Source organism: Pelmatolapia mariae, linkage group LG14 (genome assembly GCF_036321145.2).
Source record: "Pelmatolapia mariae isolate MD_Pm_ZW linkage group LG14, Pm_UMD_F_2, whole genome shotgun sequence".
Lineage (NCBI taxonomy): Eukaryota > Metazoa > Chordata > Actinopteri > Cichliformes > Cichlidae > Pelmatolapia > Pelmatolapia mariae.
Genome location: NC_086239.1, coordinates 28,640,191 through 28,657,350, shown reverse-complemented (window position 1 = coordinate 28,657,350; position 17,160 = coordinate 28,640,191). Strand labels below are relative to the sequence as shown.

At 41.8% G+C, this 17,160-nt stretch overlaps 1 protein-coding gene across 10 annotated transcripts in view; it reads right to left on the bottom strand.

The window, feature by feature from the left end:
• Positions 1 to 17,160, bottom strand: part of synrg (synergin, gamma) — a 42,028-nt gene that overhangs the window by 14,609 nt on the left and 10,259 nt on the right. For 2 of the 10 annotated variants that reach the window (XM_063493978.1, XM_063493982.1), the window contains exons 5-15: positions 15,863 to 15,968; positions 15,647 to 15,758; positions 14,468 to 14,881; positions 12,451 to 12,729; positions 11,181 to 11,261; positions 10,863 to 11,059; positions 9,635 to 9,892; positions 9,425 to 9,561; positions 7,110 to 7,234; positions 6,656 to 6,718; positions 3,902 to 4,861 (exon numbers count right to left, since the gene is read on the bottom strand). In XM_063493978.1, coding sequence (XP_063350048.1) covers positions 3,902 to 4,861; positions 6,656 to 6,718; positions 7,110 to 7,234; positions 9,425 to 9,561; positions 9,635 to 9,892; positions 10,863 to 11,059; positions 11,181 to 11,261; positions 12,451 to 12,729; positions 14,468 to 14,881; positions 15,647 to 15,758; positions 15,863 to 15,968 — 2,732 coding nt within the window. The remainder of the gene's footprint in view (positions 1 to 3,901; positions 4,862 to 6,655; positions 6,719 to 7,109; positions 7,235 to 9,424; positions 9,562 to 9,634; positions 9,893 to 10,862; positions 11,060 to 11,180; positions 11,262 to 12,450; positions 12,730 to 14,467; positions 14,882 to 15,646; positions 15,759 to 15,862; positions 15,969 to 17,160) is intronic. The other 8 variants (XM_063493987.1, XM_063493988.1, XM_063493980.1 and 5 more) reach the window with 7 other exon arrangements.

The window sequence follows — 17,160 nt, the reverse complement described above, 5'->3', positions numbered from 1 at the left end:
AAATTCCTCCTCTTTTAATCGGACGACTTTTTCCAGCCTGCGCTCTGTGTGCATGTCTGTGTGAGTGCGTTTAACCAGACTGTGTTTGTCTGAAGCCGTGACACTGATGTCGATCAGATGTTGTTTTATATGTAAACACTACTAATCAATGCAGAAATCCTGGTAATCCAAAGGGCCCACAAACTGTTTTTATAATGCACATTTGTGAAACTGACAACAACGTCTTGTATCAACCCTCTATGATGCAAGGCGTTAATACATTAATACATTAATACATCTTCCCTTTAATAAATTATCTCTTGGTGTTTTTATGCCTGGGGTGAGTCATGTTTACGCAGCTTTTTTTTTTTTCTCGTGGCCATATGACAACACTCGCTGCTTTCACTGGTGACAAACAGCTTGGCTAACAATAATCAGAGTTGATCTCTTTATATTAAATGCAACCTGAAGGCTTTTGTCTCAAGGCAGACGCTCTAACAACATCAATAAAAGATCTTTCCTGTCACTGCGTCTGCCCTGTTTCTCACAAGTGTTTTGATCACTTTCTTTATGACTGATACTGACTGACAGCTGTGCAGCTTGCACACATTTGTCAACGCTTTAGCATTCAGGTCTCCTTCAGACACTCGCAAACACATAAATCCACCTTGTTGAAGCCTTCCTATTTTGCATGACAGAACCCTCAGACACAAAAAGCAATTTGTGAAATTGACAAGGATCGAGTGGTGTGAGCCTCGTGTCATTACAACCACATTACGCCTCACAGGAAAGGAAAGGAGAAATAAGACGGTACGCGTTTCAGCAATACCAACAGTAATATTTATTACGACAACATGAGTAGGGAGAGAGAGAGAGAGAGGTCACAAAGAACTGTGAAAGAGGTCTACCATTACAAGAGGTTTAGTCAAACTAACAATTTGAAAATTAAATTTCAGTCATCTGGAATACAAGTTCATGCAGAGTCAGGAGAAAAGGAAGAAAACAAACAGCGAGAAAGTAAAACAAAGATAATCCGAGGATATAGAAGCAGAATGAGAAGGCACATTCACAGACTAGAATCAGTAATTCTGGGAAGATGACAAACTTTCTTTTACTATAAGGATGTAAATCAACAGGTGTATTTTTTTTTTTTTTTTTTTTTTTTGTGGAAAAAAAAGAGATTTGAATACAGAACACTTGAAAAGGCCAGGTTGAAAGATTATTCAAAGAACAAGGCAGGAAGCATTAACCCTTTGAGGACCTGAGGGGACAAACTGACAGGGAGGAAGCTAAACTTTAGGAGCAGCAAGGAGGCTGCCATCTGTACATATTTAGTCTTTAATAAATAAGGGTAAGAGATCAGGATATCTGCATTAATCTGCATGTAAACATGTGAAGCGATATCGTTCAAGCCCTCAAAGGGTTACAGAAAACAAAGAGGGCCATCCTTACACCTGGCATCCCAGTAAGGGCTTCCATTACATCCAATCACAGATGCAGGAACAGATTTAAAGAGACAGTATCCTTTTTTTCCCCTCTTGCTACAGTGATTGTTTGTCAAAGCAGGACGATGAGCACTAATTCCCCTTGATTAATAACACATCATTATTTACTAAAAACGTTGATGTTTGAATCCACGTTGAACTAAAAATACTCTGATTCTACTAAATACTGTCGGCTACATTTAATTTACATAGTTGGCAAATCACAACAAGATCGAGAAGTCTTCCTATAGTCTCAAAATAAGAGGTCATATTCCTGTAATAAAAATACACTATTAAATCTGCATGTACACATTTCTCCCTTGATAAAAACAACTTGCAATACTGTTATGCATAAAATGGTTATTTTGTATTACGTTCTTGTCAATTTCACAAATTGAAAAGGCAGGCACACTGCAGCAAAAAGCAAGGCAGGAAGGGTAATACTAACTTCATTATGCTCTCAAAGAGCCAGACCGTAGAGCCACACGTGATAAAATTCATGCTGCGATATCACAGATAACGGATTTTTGGAAAAAAAAAAAAAAAAAAATTACGAGAAAGCAAATTTGATTCCTCTTGCGACTCAAAAGGAACCTCAGAAAAGAAATACTGTCTCTTTAAGCTTACATACATTTCCAAAAACACAGTGCAAAGCGTGGTGAGGTGCTCAAACTGCTCGGACTGCTACACGTTAACGACAGGTTAGTCCCAGAGCTCTCCGAGAACAGCTGATAAATAAGGGTGAAATGAAACCGCCGTCACGGTAGCGTAAAAGCTTCTCAGGAATGTATCGATGTTAAAGCGGGCAGGTCTTTACCCAATCAGCAGTTTCGCTGCAGCTCCATGGACTGGATTGTTTGCTCTCAGTGCGGATGGGCCTGTTTGGGTTTAACCAAAATCTGACCACTGCACAGAAACTGAAATAAGGCAATGGGGATGTTTACATCTTTTTCTAGTCAAGGATAAAGTATCAGTTTCTTGGATGAAATAAGTTGATACATGTGATGATAATTAACTGATGAGTGACGAAATACTGGAAGCTGATTGCACGACTTGTCAGGTGGCGATTTGGTCAATTTGTACAAACTTCTCAAGCTTTGTCTGAGCTTTCAAATAAAAATGAAAGCTCCCTTAAAGCTGGCAAACGTTTGAATTACAGAGCCTTTACCTGAGAACACATGCAACTCATCTCATGTTACACTGCAAGAATGGTTTGAAATGTTTTCCATGAAACACGATGCATGATGTGGAAGGCGAGATGCCTGATGAATAAATGATGAGCAGTGAAGAGGGAGGAAAAAAAGGACATGGACACTACCCGATTATTAACAGACACTAGATTGATTTCCCTTTTTATAAAAGGACCCAACAACGAGCTTTAGGTAAACTTTAACTCCACTTTCATGGATGTGAGGTAGGGGAGGAAAAAGCAGACACGCTATTATTTAGACATCTTACAATTAGACGTCCATTTGATCTAAAATATACTCCATGGTTAATGTGAAAATACTGCAGGGTAATACAATAACTGACAGGCATAAAGAGACAAATGCATGCACTCACATTCAAGCCCTCACATCCACCTATAATATTTTTAATAGTGACAAATCACTGTTGCTCTATATGAAAATAGTCTCCAGTTTTTGCATGCAAAACGTCGTATTAATGGTAACATTTTATTTCAAGTGAATCAAAATTAAGTCATCTGCTGTGCTTTTTGCACACAACAGTTAAAAAGGTAAATGATGGCTTACGGATAACGCCTTTGGTAAGCTGCAGCCTATTGTTCGAAAACCTGTGATTTGAATAAACAAGAGGATAAACGCCCTCCTGTACTCATCTGTATTCAACTGCTCCGTCTCTTAGCATTGCCCAAAACAACACACACACACACACACACACTAGGTACACTGAAAGGAAGTGCGACATCCGCCTGCCGCGGTGTGGACACATCAAACAGGAGGCTTATCCGAGTCGCGCAGGCAGCAGCTGGGGGACCTCGTCTGTGAACTATGACTGCCAGCACATCAAAACCAGGCACTCATCATTTGTAAATAAATAGAGATATGGGCCAGGACCTTCCTGTCATTACAATAACAATATACGGGAAGAGGAATGTGGAGATAAAAAAAAAACTAATGAGGAAGAAACTAAAGATTTAAATAAATAAATACTTAAATAAATAAGTAATAAATAAAGAGTATGATGAGATGAACGATGAAATGTAGAATGAAAGCTGTGATGCATCTAATTTGATATGTTACTCATGTTTGTCTTCAGCAATTGAGCATGTTCAATTCAACAAGGACCTCATTATTTGCCCTTTGACCCCTTGTCTGGGGGAGGGGTCACTGAGAAGGAGAGGCTGGCTGGCCTTGAAAGCGATATTGTGTGTCACTGCACGGAGCCTCACCAGAGCAAACGCACAAGTTCCTCACCTGTAGCAGGGGGCTGGTGGGAAGAGAGACCCGGCAAATCCAGAGAGCTGTCTGACATCACGTGCTTCAGGTCTCCTCCCATGTCCGACAGCTTCATGTCCAGCTGCACTGACAGCGCGTCCTCAGAGTCGTCCTTTCCCACGCTGCTCCCGCCGATGGACGGGAGGTCGAGGGACTTTACAGATGCAGAGTCTTCCTTGGCCTGTTTGAACGCGGCCACCTTGTCACCCAGAGTCTTTTCAGAAGCACCGAGTGCTGTGCAGAACTTCGAGGACTGAAAGTCGGCAAAGTCGTCGTTGTCGCTCTTGAGTGACGAGAAGGAGCCGGCGCCGCTCTCCTTGGTGTCATCGTAGGCGAGGCCTCCTTCCAGAGAAAGTTGTTTGAATACGTCGTATTTGTCAGAGCTCTGCTGAGACCGCTGCTGTGTGGAGGTTTCCCCTTGAACACCCGCGCTGCTCTCGCCTTTAGGCTCTCCACCAGAGCTGCCAAATGCCATGAAGTCTGCAAAGTCATCCTGAGGTGCTGAGGCAGCTCCTCCTGCGGCTGAAGCTTGAGTTGAGTCAGAAGAGGAGCCAAAGAGGGCAAAATCCCCAAACTCATCTGCCCCTCCTCCCGGAGGTTTTGCTCCACCTGGCAGGAGCACGAGAGAGGGGGGCACAGACACAGAGGGGAATGTGCTGGGTTTTGTCTCAGTGGGGGCAGGAACAGAAGGTGCTATAGAAGAGAAAAGGTCCAGGTCAGCCATGTTGAGAGGATTTTTGGGCTGAGAAAGAGACACTGCTGGCTGTTGCTGGGGAAGCTGCTGTAGTGACTGAGAGTTTGGAAAAGCAGAGGGGAAGGAAGGTTGAAAGAGCTTGGTTTGATCTGGGGGGTCTAGTGGAGAGACGCTGTCGGCTGTTTTAAAGTCTGTGAAGCCATCATCGACTGTGCCGACAGACTTGAAATCTGCAAATCCTTCTCCTGTAAACCAAAGAGAAGAATTTAAGATCAGTAAAAAACAACAGAGAGATAGAAAGGGGCCAAAGGTTCTCAGCTGCAACAACTACCATTCAGTTATTTCACAATCCTAAAAGAGAGAGGAATGGTGCATTAGTTACTCCTTTGCTCCACTGGTGAACTTTGGGCTGCAGTGTGCAAAGAAGCTCATACATCACTGCACAAAAAGCTCTCCATACACTATCACTCAAAAGTTTAGGGCTGGGTTTTTTTTTTAAAGAAATGCACACTTCTTTTCATTAAATATATAATTAAACTGTTGTCTGTTAATGACGAAAAAAGTAATATTTCCTACATCATATAACTTTTAATGGAATTTCTACAAAGGCACACAGGTAAATTTTAAGCAATAATCAGTCCTAATGCAAGTTTATTGCGTCAACTAATTGTGAGGGAAAAAAGCCTTTGGTTGTTTAAAGAAACTTTTTGTGATGCTGTTTTATTAAGTGCTTGATTTGCGCATTCCCAGTCTTGGTTGAACGTGTTCATTTAAATCACAGAAAGCCAAAATCATGATCAAGATTAAAATTCGATTAATTGTGCAGCCATGCTAAACACAGGAGTCAACACAGGAGAGATGACTACTGAAAATACGCCTCCATACGACTGCACAGATACTCTATTAAAGCCATAATTTTATGAATCCTCAATCAACTTTACTTATATTAAAAACAAATGTGCTTTTCTTTCAAATGACCCCAAACTAATGAGAAACAGTGCATGCACATCGACACTACCACGCAAGGAACTGTTGATTATAGTCATTCTGCAAAAATTACCATCCAACACGTCATTTTTGTCTACAATATCCAATATCTCCCAGCGAAGTAGACGAGGCCAAATGGTTTCCAGTGTAATTTCTGTATTTTAGGTTTATATTTTATAGCATCAAGTATCTTTAGGCAATGATAGTTTACACCTGAGTTTAGTGGCTGTGTTTACCACAGACTTTTATGCAAATGTCTGAAGTTTTCTGATGAGAGAGTCTGAACCTGACAGAAAATGCTATTTATGACAAAACAGCTTGGAAAAAGACAGATATGACTTGTTATCAGGAAACAACATTACATCTACAGAATCCTGATTAAGTTGTTAGCTAAAAGTAAAAAAGCTAGAACAAACTATTATCATTTTCTGCACATAACTGTGATGGGTACTTATAGCAGTGGGAAAACTTTTGCATCCTTTTTACAAAAACCACACAGAAAAAAGTCAGAATGAATTCTCAAGTTTTCAGCAGTTGTTAATCCACTGTGGAGTAACGTATGCATGCTGAAATAGAGAATCTGTTCACACCGCTGGTGTACGGTGGAAGAGCGATAACTAATGGGCTCATTAAGGAGATGGAGCCTGACAATGCCAAAGAAAGGTCACTGCAAAGCATGACTTACTGGAGTTGTAAGAGGTGTCCCCATCGGAAACTGTTCTAATGAAACAGGGATGGGAAACACACTGGGTATCAACGCTGCAGGCTTGCAATACAAGACACAATGTAAACATGGCTCTGTGGTAGTGTGGTGACCTGACAGCTTTGTCCAAGTTATAATACACAGTTTAATTAGAGAACATCAAAAGAAACTATTTGTTTCCTGGGGATGATGTGATGTTCATAAAGGTCATCTCTGAGTTCTCTACGTCACTGCCCAAAGAGGTCAAAAAGCAAGGATGTGCTAATATGTACATTAGGTGAACGTGTGTTGTTTTTTTTTCCACAGAGAGAGATCGAGATGTGTAACAAAGGATAACTGGGTCTCTTACCGACTGATTTCTTCTCCGCAGGTTGTTCGAGTTGTCTGAATACACTGTATTTGTCTCCAATATCTGGATCAGAGCAAATAAAGAAGAATTGGTAACTATAAAGAGCAATATGAAAGAAATTTACTCTCCCTGTATCGTTCAAGGGCCAAAACTTAGTTTGTGAACTGAACGTGTCCTTATGTAAGCTGCTTTAACCTTCAGGGAACAATTTTGTATTTTAGATGTAATAAAAGGGCTCAACATGATGAAATACCTGGAAATGTCATGTTATCACTTTCTGCTTTTAATGAATCCTTGCTAGTTATCTATACAGGAAGGAATGGAACGTGCCGTTCCCCATGCTGCTGTGAACGCCTGATGATAATATTGTTTCCTTCTCTGACTGACTTTATGTTTTGGTCCCAGTATGTACCCCCAAGATGACTAACATTATTACATGAGGTATCCAACGTACCTGAGGCAGGGGGTGTAGGCTCTGCAGGCTGATCCACAGACAGCTGCTTGAACACAGCGTACTTATCAGAAGATGTGACGGAGGCGGAGGAGGAACCAGACACTGGAGTCAGCAAGGCAGGCGTGCTGCAGGGACACAAAAGTGAATCGTCAGACATCACGATGGGCAAAATTCAAAGGTAAAGTTTAATCCCTATAAGTCGCCTGAGCTGACTGAACGTTTGCCCTGTGTTAGAGTCAAATTGTTAAATGTTGCCATTATTGTAATTAAATTTGTAAGTCTTGGTTCAAACTATGCAATCAAAGACATTCTCCTGTTTCTATTGCCCTCCCCAGCCTGTTGAATGGTGGGGGAGGCTGTAGTGTTTTATTATAGGCACATGCATACACATACACACACACGCACATACATACACACACATACCCAGTGCCTTATCTTTTATAACCATAGGGGGGTTTACAATGGGTGTTTGTGTAAACTGTGTGTCACAGAAATAAAAGGCTGCAGGGGAAGCTGGTTCTTCGAAGTGGTCTGACACCGAGGGCAGAAGGGCTGCTCTGAGATCCTTCCCTTGCTAGCATGTGAAAAACAGGTTGAGCTGTTCGTCTTGCTTTGTTAACGGGAATAAGTCTCTAAACCAGCAGGGCCTGTGGAAGCGCAGTCCCAACACCCTGGGTTCACAAAGTTTGGAGAGAAACAGCTTTTTTTTTCTTTTGTTAAAAGCTTTTGGTGTCCTTTCATCCATTAAGGCCACTGAACAGGCAGAAGGTAGCTCTGCTTAGGAATAAAAATATACGCCCACTGTCTCACATCCAGCTCACCAACAAAAGTATTTATATCTTGTTTTACTAATTCAGACAAAATGTACTGGACTGCGTGTTAGCAGCACATGTTTGGAATGCCACAAAGAACAAGCAGCTGATCCAAGCAGAGACGGGCAGAGTGTAAATAAGTAATCCATGACCTGTTGTAACACTAGAGCAATGTTACTTTTAAATAGCACTGTCATATTAAAAAATATAGAGTGATATACCAGTTCTTAAAAATTGCCAAATATCGGTATTGGTCTTAAAAATCTTATATTGATTTAGGTCTAAAAAAAAGATTTTGATAATACTTCTTTTATTGTCTGTTAATATTCAAGCCATTCAGTAGCAAACTCGCTTTGTTTAGCATGAAAAGTGAACACCTTCCAGCCCCTTTGATACTCGTTAATGACCACATTATATTTAATTTCATTTAGTGGGTTTGTACTGTCTTGCACCCACTGAAGACTCCAGGAAGTTAACAGTCCAACCTGAGATGCATGATCAACCACTGAAACCCCAAACATTATTTTTACACCTCAGTTTTTTGCACAGACTGGTTTATTTGTGAGCTTAAGAGCTGCTGCTGACAGACTTCAGTCAACTGATGAAAGAGCCAGTCCAAGAGAGTGGCTTCAGTCTTCTCAACACAACAGAAAACAAACCAGCATAATCCCAAAATGCCAAACTATTCCTGAAAGTGAAGGATGCTTTAATACAGGCCAAAAGCAAGAAATATGATGACCATTATGCCTGATCATCTGCTAAAACAGACAAATCAGGGGCTTAGGGAAATTGTTAAACTCAGTGAATATTAGTTTCCTCAAAGCGCTTTTTCTGTGAGACATCCGACAGTAAGTTATGGCTGCCAGTTCAGGCTGGCAGCCCAATATGAGCTGTTCAGCCTCTCATTTAATTAGAAAGCAATCTCAGTCTGCGGGGAATTCTTGTTACATTGATGAAACAGTCAGGACTGCATTTTTTCAGCTGCAAAATAGGAGAGAATCATAAAACGCCTATGCCACTTAGATTTCAGATACTTTAATTCTGCTTTCTCTTTGTCTTTCAGTGGATAATTGCCTTTCAGCTTCCTCTCACTGAAGGCACGGTTGCTCCAGAAGGGCTCAGAAAGAAGTAATATAAAGAAACGAGCTTATCTACTGTCCACTGAAATGAATTCATTAGTAGATGACCCAAACTCATTCCTATTCTGAGGAGGTTATTACAAGATATTGAGACAGTGCGTCTGACTGTAAGACAGACAATGAGAAGTACAAATATTATGCAGGATGAGTCAGCTATAAATAATCATCTAGGGCTGAATATTTGATGCTCATCTCTGCAAATATTTACAGCACAGAGAGCAAAAGGAGAGAGAGCTAGAATAAGAAATACCCAATCTTATTTATTGTAGCTTAGAATTAGGGTCATATAAGCGCTTAAAATGCTCCTAATTATACAAGCCTGGAAAAAAAGGCAGACTCACTGTCTTCATCAACAAGCCTGTACCTGTTTTGGTGCTGTGGTGCAATGGTAGTAGGGAAGCTTCCTCCCGATTCCCCCTGAAAGTCAGAGAAAGCTTGGTCTCCTCCTGCCTTTGGAGCCTCCTGGAAGTCCTGGAAGTCATCGTCATCGGCTTTGGTTCCCTACGCAAACATCATGTTGGAGAGTGAAGTGAGTGAGGTGATCGACAGCAGGAAAATAAGAAACTGAGCATACCTGTGATACCTGTGCTGGAGGGAAACTGGCAATGAAATTTGTGTTTGTGGGTGGCTGAGCTGGTGCTGCCGGTGTCATAGGCATGACTGGTGGCGGGGCTGCTGTGGGCATGGCCATGGAGACCGGGGGCTGGGTCATCATGGGCTGCTGGTGCTGAGGCATGACAGGGGCCATGGCCATAGCCAGAGCCGGCAGGTTCGGCACGGGAGGAGAAGGAAATTGGCCGAGGATTTCCACGTTCATTGCCGGGAGGCCACTCTGAAAGAAAGGACACAACAAACAATATTCAAGCGAAGCTGGTCCCCCTGAGCTCAGCTGTTGTGCAAAAGCATATTAAAACATGATGAAATCTTTGTCCTGCGGCCGCAAATATAATCAAAGCAGTCTTCAACAAACCCTTTGTGTGCAATGTTTGTCAAAGCAGTGATGCCAGCTTTTTTGGAATCTACCTTAGCTTTCTAAAAAATAGAGTTATGTATCTGTGACTGCAAAAAAGCCTTGGGTTGAAAGCCACAGATAAGGTGAAGAAGTGAGTGAGAGCAACCGAGTCAGTTTGAGTCTTTTCATGAGGACTGTTGACAATGACAAATACAAAACAAAGCCTGTAAGATGTTTGGAAATTTTATTTGGCTGCATTTTTTTTGGGGGGGGGGGGGGGGTTAATGCGTTAAATTATGTAAGGTATCAGGGCACACGGATCATTGTGAACCTATATAATTTAAAGCCCTTCTGTATTCACGGAACTCGGCCAAGGAATAACGTTTATATATAAATTATTCAACACAATCCTTTTGAACAGATGTCACCAGCAGACTCAAACTTTCTTCCACCTCACAAGAGAATGCACCTTGTTTTGCTTGTGTTTTAAGCTTCTTGAAGATTTACATCACCAAAGGTGTCTTATTATTCCTCGCATGGAAGCGGAGGCATGCAGTGTTTCGTGAGCTGCCTGAAGATTTGCATCCTCCCAGGGGTGGTGGTGACAGACCCAGGCTGAGCGTGATAAGAAGCCTCCTGCCAAACTTGGTTGATGGGGACTCAGCCATATATTGGACTTATAACGCTTCACAGGCCGCGGGCTGAGTCACAGCACCGCTTCTTTCTCTCTGTTTTGAACTAAGCCCAGCTAATTTCAGTGAGGAGTTTATGGCGAGGCTCTGCGGAAGCCGTGGGAGATGATTAGTGGAGTTGTTCTAAGTGGATAATTTGTTTTGACTTCAGTGATTACCTGCGCCACCCCAATTAGTGCAAGTACAGTGTAAAGCTCCTCCTTGGTCAGCATGCCAGGTGTTGTGCGGTTGGCTGAAGCCCAGATTTGCCCGAGTGCTTCCCTGGGAAGACCTGATGACATTAATATCGGGTAGAGTTTGGCTGTGTCTATCCCTGCCGGAGTCATGGTGATTTCAAGAACCTTCTTGAACATTTCTGGGAAAAGAAAAACAAAACATTTTTGCAATTCGTGTCATTTCTTTCCGCAAAACACACAGCGATGTTGAATATCGTCGTCTGAACATTAAACTGGATGTTTTTGAGAGTAAACGTTTACCTGGGACGAGGCTGTCGTTGTAAACCCAGGCGGGCAGCATGGTCTGAATGTGCTCTTGTTGTGGGTACACACCAACACCTGCTGTCAGAAGCACAAGCACACATATACACACACACAGACACGCAATTAGCTGTTGAAGCAAAAGTCTTGTCCAGGCTTACGATCTGCCAAGTCTCTTGGCAGCTGAGCCCTGCTCACATCGAACTCGACAAAATCATACACCTGATGTCTGGAAGGCTCGGTGCAGATGTAACGCTTCCCTGCACTGAATCACAAACGCCCTGCCACATCAGACATCTATAAATCAGTCTGTGAGTCATTTCCAGCTTCAAGGAGAGAGGCAATTGCCTTGTAAGAAAAACTAACTAAAAATATAATTTAACTGCTGACATTGACCTAAATTATTCTTTTCTAGAAAACAGACAACCAGACATTTCAGTAAACTGCTATGGCTCATTTCGAGTCCCTGACACTCTGTCTGCAAGGCAGGTGTTTACCCAGACACCCACTTTGCACATAATACTTCCACCAGTCTTGAGCAGTTAAATGAATCTTATTACAAATCTCCCCTGGTCCCCGTGATGAGCCGCAATATTTCCCCTGATGACACGGAGGACACGGACACAGACAAACAAATAACAGCACAAAGGAGTAGCAGAGTAGCATGCACAATCAGCCTTGGATTATGTTGGGCCCCAGTGGCACCTGCCAATCCATGCGCATCCCTGTTAAACCAAAGCAGTCAGCATGCGCCAGAGGTCGTTCTCTGAGAGGGTGTTACACAGTGAGTGAACAGACGGCGGCTTATTTAGTCAGCAGGTATCACCCAAGGACCTTGACAGACACAGTCCATTTCCACAGTGTGTGCAGGGAGCAGTGACATAAGAGAGCCCCGCTAACAAGACCGAGGTATAAAGCAGGCAGAAATAGGAGCAGAGATTTAGGAGACGATGGAAAGACACAAGGAAGGGCACCTCAAAGACATCGTCACCTCAACAGCGAAGAAAACATCAACTTGATTTCATTTAATAGCACGCAGGCTACAACAGTAGGATGCCCAGTCCAGGATCTAGCATAAATCAATTATAACCCAAAGAGATAGAGGAGATTAAACTGCCAGAAGAGGCATACAATTATTTTGTCAGGGTTAGAAAGAATGAAAATATTTCTCAAGGACAGAAAGAGAACTACCACCCTGATTGTTTGTTAATGCTGCAAAGCAAGAGAGAAGCAGCAGCTATGAAGTCCAGTGAACGGGTACTTCTCTCACCACTGTCACTACTGGTTTGAGGAGATGCGCCAGCAGCTGATGGGGGGAGTTTGGGAGCTGGTACCGGGGCCTCTGGTGGCTTTTCTGCGACGAAGACAGAGCTCAAGTCCTCGGTGGCCGCGGCCCAATTCCTCGCTTTAGTACTGGGCTGAAACTGGGCTGAAACTTTAGCTCTAGGAGTCATTTCAGCCAAACTCTGCTTGGACTTAAAGCTAACCTGCGCAGTCTTATCAGCTGTGAGATCACAGGAGGAGAACAGCTTCTCTTCCAGGGATGGGCCTAGAGGGGTGGATGAGGAACAAGCTTCTTTAACACATACTAGCAACAATGCACACTTAACGCATCTATTTATAGGCTCAATTTGCAAATAAAATTAAGGATGCTTTAGTAGATTTATGTTATAACTTGTGTTTGTGTTTGAGATCTGATATGCAAGATAAGACTGAAGCAGTCAGTAGCAGTTATAAAAGGTTGCTAATCATGGTTCAGGCGTCTTGTAGCATTATTGTGCTTCTTTCCTGTAGCTGTTTTCAAACATAAACAGCTGAAAATTTTTGAATACCTTCCACAGTTTTCCTTTTCCGCATGTAGCATACAGCAGGAAATAGTCCACCTCAAAAGCATTCGCACTACTGAACCACTACTGTGCTTTAGGTATGGGAGCCGTTGGGTAGATCATGCAGGCGGTAGGACACATAACTACTTAACAGACATTAACTGAACTAAACTATTTGCAATCCAACATCAACTAACTAATATCTGGTCCAACTTTGTCAATGTGTTCTCACATGCACACTCAGGATGGGCATGATGAATGCATGCATGCACACATGATTCCCTACTGCACTTATAACGAGCTGCAGTAACATGCCAAAATGTGCAGCAATACACCAACAAAGGCAGGGGAAAACATGCCTGCACAATTTTGAATACTGATTTTAACACTTCAATTCAATTAGTCTTTGCAAATGTTTTAGAAAGCAGGAATTCAATCATCATATCTTCTAAGAATTAAGGACAGTTTCTGGTGACTAAGACTGAACAGAAATGTAATTTTTGTTCCTCTAGAGAACTCCACAGGGCTTCTTTAAGAAGCTTTAAGGAGATTTACCCAAAAACCACACAAAATCCCACATATAAAAACACACTAACAAATTCAGTGACAGATCTTTTTGTTGAGCTGATAACAGCAGGCACTTTAACCATTATTACCTAAAGTACAGCCTTTCTCAAGGGGTACCAATATATTCTTCTTTTTAACCAAACCTTTCTTTAGAAATTGCGTAAGAAGCCAAGTATCAGATATTATTTAGTGTTATTTGTTGGAAATAAGATATAAAAGCAAATGAGATCATTTGTAAACAGCCCCCTAAACAGAAATGTTACCTGACTGCGTTTCAACAGACACTGCAAGATAAATTCCTCAGGTCTCTTAATATCAGAGGCAATCTATCCATCAGCCATCTAATCTGCTTATTCCAGATGCTAAACAATTAGGTCAGAGATGTCTCAGAGAATCAAGGATGACACTGGACGGAGGGTTGCTGAATTGCTCTGGACAGAAGGTGATCTCTGCGTCCTGTCATTCACAGCCTGAGACTGAAAGCTGTCACAGAGCAGCTGCTCATCCCAGAGATTACAGGGCAAATGACAAATGACATGACAGTCCTCTACCAGTGCACAAATCATAAATTCACTATCAAAACGAAACGCAACTACTGCATGGAGAAAAACCTACTGAGAAACAGTCATTTTCAGCAGTATTCCTTATTTATTATACATCCTTGTTTACCCTTTAGTGTTGAGTACTGAGGTCATCTGCTGGTCTAGCTAGATGCTTGCTCTCACACATTAATGCAGGCCAAGACGAACCCATCATCCAGGGTTGCCAGTAAAAGCATTCAGCATCAGTGATAAAAGAATCACTAATGTAAAAAATTCCTCCAAACTAGGTGGAAAAAAGGGCAAATTACAGGGATGGGAGGGGGAGGTGTGAACGAAGCAAGAGAAGAGTTACCTTGAAATGCAGACTGGGTGCTGGTGCTGACAGCAGAGTGTTGGGTGTCAGTGTGAATGGACACAGAAGAGGGGAGGGATTGTGAGGGTGGAAAAGTCGATTGGACTTGCGACTGAGAGGAGAGGTGGAAGTTGGCAGAAGGGAAAGTGTTTACAGGTCCCTGAACAAAGTCACTAAACTCGTCATCGTCCTCAGAGAGACCTAAGTTTGGGGCAGAGGATGAAGGCTGGGCCTGAGAGGAGAACCCGAAGCTGGAGGGAGTGGTGGTGGAGGAGGAAGAGGATGAGGAGGGAGGCAAAGGGAAGGACGTGGGGGTATCGACGGGGCCCTGAAAGTCACTAAAGTCATCATTATCCTCAGACATAGCTGGGGGAAGGGAGGGAGCAGTGACAGACGGGTGTGATGGCGATGAGTCTGCAAAAATGAAGAAATAATGATGATGGCACAGCACATGACAAACACACTACAATGGAAGATGATTTCGGAGCTGCACAGTGCAAGAGTGAGATAATGACTTTTTGTGCAAAAGCAGAAATTGTAGATCTGCAAACCGAAGAACACTTAACTTATATTCAGATTTACTACATGTCGTTTAGATGGATTTCTGATTATTCATTTTCAAAACCGCAACATTCGTACCGATTCTAACAGCTGAAGCAGAAGTCTGCACCCAGGGTAAACTGATAAATCTATAAGAAGCCTTGAGATAATTGATGCAGGTTATAGTATTACAGAAATGAAACTTATACTCAAAAGTGTCCTTAAACCAGATCTCAAACTGGCAACATGGAGCAGCAAGTTAATACTGCTAGGTTTCATAGTTCAGAAAGGTCGGGAAGCACTGCACAAGATGCGGTGTATTTGTTAAATGCATCTCCACAATTTCCTCAAATACACAGGGGTGAGTTAAGTAAAGAATATCTCCACTAACAAATGAAGAAACTAAACACGGAGGTTCAGTATTTACTTTCTTCCAAAACACTAATAAAAATTCACAATGATTGACAGGTGGGCAGATGAACAGAAAAATAATGATTAACAAAAATGTAATGCAATCTGTGTTGCATATTATACAGTGGTCTGGTTGACCAGCTATCACTCAGTTATTATAGGGTTTGTTTGTTTTTTAAAGCAAGAAGCTTTAGCAGAAAACACTTTTAACTCCAAGTGTTAAGGTACCTGGCTTCTGGGTCTGAGATGATGGAGTGGGGTGCATCTTTGCGTCTCTGCTGAAACCGTCCAGGTTGCCTTTGATTGCCTCCAAGGCGTCATCGCGGCTCTTCTCCCCCGTCTGAGCGCAGCACAATTGGGTATCGAGAGTCCAGAGGGTCAGTAAAATGAGCAGTGGACATGCCAGAAAAAAACAAGGAGAACGAGATGTGGAGAGAGGCTCACCTTGGGTTTGACACTGCTGAGCAGCCTCAGCTTCTGTTTCTGCTCCTCAAATTGTCTTCTTTTCCTGTCTTCCTCCAGCATTTTCTGCTGCTGCTCCAGACGTTTTCTAAAGGGCAAGAAGAGTACAGCATAATACATAATACTCTTAAGAAGGATGAGCTCAAAGGAACCTTGTTAAAATGGCAGCTGAAGGTTCGTGTTGTCTGATGGAAGTTTGTAAAAACATTTCAACATTTCTCAGTTCATTCGGTTCATTCTGTGGTTTACTTATCTTATTATAGCTAGACTTACATTTTATCACTTTAACCATTTTACATATAAACTTGTGGATTAAGTATTTCTCTGCATTTTTGCCTGAGAGGAGAAAGAAGGGAAACACAAATCCAAACCTATAATTATAAAGTTATGCTCTTAAAAAAAATAGCACAAATAATATTTAAATTCCTAAGCAACAGCCTTGAAGTAAAGCCGAAACTCTTCACTTTATACACTTTAATCGTCTCTTGAGTTATTGCGATGGTGTACAGAGGCAAAATTGTGAAAACTGTGTCATATTTATATTTTAGTATTTAGATACAATGAGCAGATTTAACTGACAGAAAATTATGAAAATAAAACATCTTACTATAAAAGAAAAGGAGGATCTATAAAAAAATAATAACGATTTATTTATTTTAATGGAGAAGAGGACCAGAAAGCTATCAGATCAGGGGTCAGCTAAGAGCAGCAGCTCTGGTGCTGAAACTGATTCAGTGTGTTAGTTTTTGTTCTGGAAAATAATCTTAAAAGGATCAAATCCACAAGACACATTAGCCGTGTGGTCTGTGAGGCTGTACTTGGACACAGTGCTCCATTAAGATAAGCAATAAAGGCCAACCTGACGTATTGCACGGTTTTTCTTGACAACATAAATTAGATGAATGTTGTTGTGATTTGGCGCTATATACAGTCGTGTGAAAAAGTCCTTGCCCCCCTTCCTGAATTCCAATTTTTTGTATGTTTTTCAGACTTAAATCTTTCAGATTATCAAACAAATTTAAATATTCGATAAAGATAACACAAGTAAACATAAAATGCAGCTTCTAAATGAAGGTGTTTATTATTAAGGGGAAAAACAACCAAAACCTACATGGCTCTGTGTGAAAAAGTGACTGTCACCACCTTGTTAAATCATGAATTAACTGTGATAAGCTCTCTTATCCGATGCTGTGGCATGACCTTAAAAAGGCAGTTCATGCTTGAAAACCCTCCAATGGGGCAAAGTTATCGCAAATGCTTGATTGCAGTTGTTGCTATTA